General features: G+C 43.1%; 1 protein-coding gene across 1 annotated transcript; it reads left to right on the top strand.

The window, feature by feature from the left end:
* The first annotated feature begins 209 nt into the window (after positions 1 to 209).
* On the top strand, positions 210 to 1,986 carry LOC123430318 (putative 12-oxophytodienoate reductase 12). The gene is made up of 4 exons (XM_045114184.1): positions 210 to 333; positions 550 to 830; positions 952 to 1,104; positions 1,195 to 1,986. Exons 1-4 carry the CDS (start codon positions 275 to 277, stop codon positions 1,833 to 1,835), a joined length of 1,134 nt encoding a protein of 377 aa, XP_044970119.1. The 5' UTR covers positions 210 to 274; the 3' UTR covers positions 1,836 to 1,986.
* The last annotated feature ends 1,989 nt before the right edge of the window (positions 1,987 to 3,975 follow it).

The following is a 3,975-nucleotide window of genomic DNA, read 5'->3' as shown; positions in this document are numbered from 1 at the left end:
AGCTCATATCCTAACGTTAGGATATATGCGGTCATGACAAAAAGGGGAGCGTCAGCACTGACGAGCACTTGCAAGAAGAGGTTTGACCCTTTAGACTTCAGCATGCATCACAAGTGTCGTATAACAAATCTCCCACGTATCACATCATTCATTGCTCCCAATTTATTTCTTCTTGCTATATATATAAGTACCGTCTTATTGTAAATTGCAAGACATTAAGAAACACTCACATTTCAGAGAGAACTAATAGGAAGAACAAGAAAGAACAAGGTCGATGGAGCCCATTCCTCTCATGACTCCCTACCAAATGGGTCCATTCGACCTTTCCCACAGGTAAGCAACAACAAAGTTTCTAGGCATCAATTTGAATTTTCCCCTAAAAAAAAGTTTCTAGGCATCAATTAGCAGTTGAGAACTCCATTCGTAAAGAAATGTAAAAGAGCTTAGATCATGAAAGTAGTGATCTGAACACTTTTATATTTCTTTACAAAGGAAGTAGCGGGGAACATCATGGAACCTCATGTCCCTAATTTCACTTCCTTCATTCAGGGTCGTGTTGGCGCCCATGACGAGGTCGAGATCGTACGGCAACCTCCCGCAGCCGCACGCTGTGAAGTACTACGCGCAGAGGGCCACGGAGGGTGGGCTCCTCATCTCGGAGGCCACGGGCGTGTCGGCCGACGCTCAGGGGATGAGCGCCATCCCGCACACCCCGGGGATCTGGACCAAGGAGCAGGTCCAGGCATGGAAGCCCATCGTGGACGCCGTGCACGCCAAGGGCGCCACTTTCTTCTGCCAGATTTGGCACGTCGGGCGAGCATCCGACATGCGTAAGATTTCTCTTGTCAAGATTCTTCGCTGCTGATTACACTCGTAGCTGCTGCTGTCAGTAAAACAGTTTAGCATGTTCTCCGATCTGATCTTCTGTCTGTGTTTTCGACTTTTCGTCAGAGCAACAACCCATTTCCAGCACAGATAAGCCGATAGAGAGGAACCCCGAGAACTACTGCATGGATTTCTCCACCCCCAGGAGCCTAACCGAGGAAGAGATTCCTGCTCTCATAGATCAGTTCAGAATTGCTGCCCGGAATGCTCTTGAAGCCGGTAAGTTCGGTTCGCTAATCCAATTCAGTGCACGGATGATTTATGCCCCTGCTTGAGATCGAGTTCCTAATGCCGCATGCGTGCGTGCAGGGTTCGACGGGGTGGAGCTGCACGCCGCGAACGGCTACCTGATGGACCAGTTCATGAAAGACGGCGTCAACGACCGAGCCGACGGCTACGGGGGCAGCCTTGAGAACCGCTGCCGCCTCGCCCTCGAGACGGTGGACGTCCTGGTGGACCAGGTCGGGCCATACAACGTCGGCGTGCGCCTCTCGCCCTACTCCGGCTGCCTCGGCTGCCGCGACTCGGACCCGGACGAGCTGGCCGTGTACATGGCCCGGGAGCTGAACCGCCGAGACGTCCTGTACCTCAACGTGGTGGAGCCCGAGATGACGTCCGAGGACGACGGCGGGGCGCTCGGGCTGGTCCCCCACAGGCTGCAGGCCATGAGGGACACCTTCGACGGGACGCTCATGGTCGGCGGAGGGTACGGCAGGGAGGAGGGGAACTCGGCCATCGCCGAAGAGTACGCCGACCTGGTCGCCTACGGCCGCCTGTTCCTCGCGAACCCCGACCTGCCGGAGAGGTTCCGGCGGAACTCCCCTCTGAACAAGTACGACCGGGCGACGTTCTACACCGACGATCCCATCGTCGGGTACACAGACTACCCGTTTCTTGAGGATGGCGGCCAGACGGTCCAAGTGGTCGAGGGGAATGGCGTGATATACTAGCAAGGATGCATGCATGCATGCATATAATACCTAAGGAACTATGTTGCCATTCCACCAGTGTGGCTTCTTTTACTTCTGGCACTGTCGTACTATCAAGAGAACAATTACTGTACTCAATAAAAACAACACCAGGTGGCATGCTTTTCGATGATTAGGCTCGTTTCTTTTTACTGCCGTCGTGTCTTTTCTGCTTACAATTTTTTTGTAGGCTGACTTTTCTGCTTAGCTGATTTGCACAAAAGGGAACCATTTAGGGGAAAATTAAGCGAGCGGCTATGTGCCACTTGTTGCGAATCCTACTAAGGCTCGCCTACTGGACCAACACTCGTCTGCTAATGTCATGATTTTTCTCCTATTTTAAAAAATTGATTATATTTCGTAAATTCTAAATATACATCTTACAAAAAATAATATAAACCAAAAAAGTTAATCTTGCATTTGAAGATGTTAAATGAGTATAGAAAAATAATTTTCATGTATATGAAAAATGTAAAATATGAATCCAAAGAGTAAAGAATCTTAATCATGTGTATGAAAAAAATTATTAGTGTGTACGAAAATTGTTTATACATTGTACAAAAAATGTTTGTGTAATTCAAAAAATGATACTTAAATTTAAACACATGAATATTACATTTAAAAGATGTACAAAAGATTCAAAACTGTGTTCAAGACATTTTTCAAAGAATATTTATATAAAGTTAATCATGTATTTCAAAAATGTTAACCATGTATAAAAAAAATCTCTATCATATATCAAAATATAAAATGTGAATGTAAAAAGTAAAAAAATGTTCGTCAGATGTACAAGAAATGTGGCACAGATCTATTAAAAATGTTAGTCATATGTACGAAAAATGTCGCACATATCTATGAAAATGTTAATCATATGTACAAAAAAAGTGAAAGCTATAAAATGTTTCATATTTCAAAAGATATGTATGTTGCATTTTAAATAATGTTTATACAAATGTAGAAGATAAAGTTCATATAGTAAAATATAAATGTTTCATACATTCAAGAAATGCATGTCACATTTCGAAAAACCTTCGCAAGTTTAAAGAATGTGCTCGTGACATTTTCAAAAAACGTTTGTTCAATGTACTAAAAAGTTTACATAGTGCAAAAGAAATGTTACGAAATGCATTTGAAAAAACAATAGTTAACCCGTATTAGAGAAAAACTTAAGATGTGTTTTTGAAAAAATAATATTAAACATGTATTTGAAAAATGTAAAAATAGGTATAAAATAAATGTTTCAAAATTATACGAAAAATGTACAACATGTATGAAAAAAGTAGACATGTACTGAAAAAAGAGACACAACAAAATAAGACAAAAAAATCAAAGAAAGCAAAAAAACTAAATAAATCAAAAAAGAAACAAAGAAAACCAAAATATAAGGAAGGAGAAAAGGAAAAGGGAAAAACCAAAGCCTAAAAGAAGAAGAAAAGGGAAAAAAGAAAATCTGATGCAAAAACAACAAAATGAAGAGAAAACAAAAGAAAATGAAGGGAAAAAGAAAAAGTCGAAACAAGTGAACTCTAGCGCGATCGCTACGAGCCAGAACAAAGCGAAACTGTACGCGCAGCACCCGCGCTATAAAGTAGGCCGACCTGCTACTGTGTGCGTAGGCGATTCCTATTAGGAATGAGTACGGGCAACATATAACCCTGACATGGAATTAAACCTGCAAATCAATATGCCCGTCTAGGGCAAGGTGATGGATGAGCCTGGTCGTAGCTTGGGCCTCGCATAACCTAGCACGTGGGCTTTGCCAAGTTCCACGTTGTGCATGCCCTAACTAAATGGTACTTCAATGGCCCTAAGCTTTTGACTGCGTTGAGAGTGGGAATATTCAGAAGCAATAATGTGCAAGATGGTTTGCATAGTCTTGGGTTTTGTTTGAGCATGAGGATGGTAAACTCGGTAAAAATTTCTAACTTTTTCAATGGTGGCAAGTTGGAAGAATTGAAGCCAACTAGTCAGGGGGGCAATATCTCCACATATGTTCTTGTTAGCATCGGAGGGCCTTTTGTACCTCTCAAAAAGTGAATCATTGCACCATGGTGGAATCACAGTGTACCCTTCCGTCCCTGTCGATAAGCCACTTTCTCTTCGAGGATGATGGCCTATTGTT

This window comes from Hordeum vulgare, chromosome 2H, assembly GCF_904849725.1.
Source record: "Hordeum vulgare subsp. vulgare chromosome 2H, MorexV3_pseudomolecules_assembly, whole genome shotgun sequence".
Taxonomy (NCBI): Eukaryota; Viridiplantae; Streptophyta; class Magnoliopsida; order Poales; family Poaceae; genus Hordeum; species Hordeum vulgare.
The sequence above is the reverse complement of the archived record's forward strand: the minus strand, read 5'-3'. Positions and strand labels throughout refer to the sequence as shown.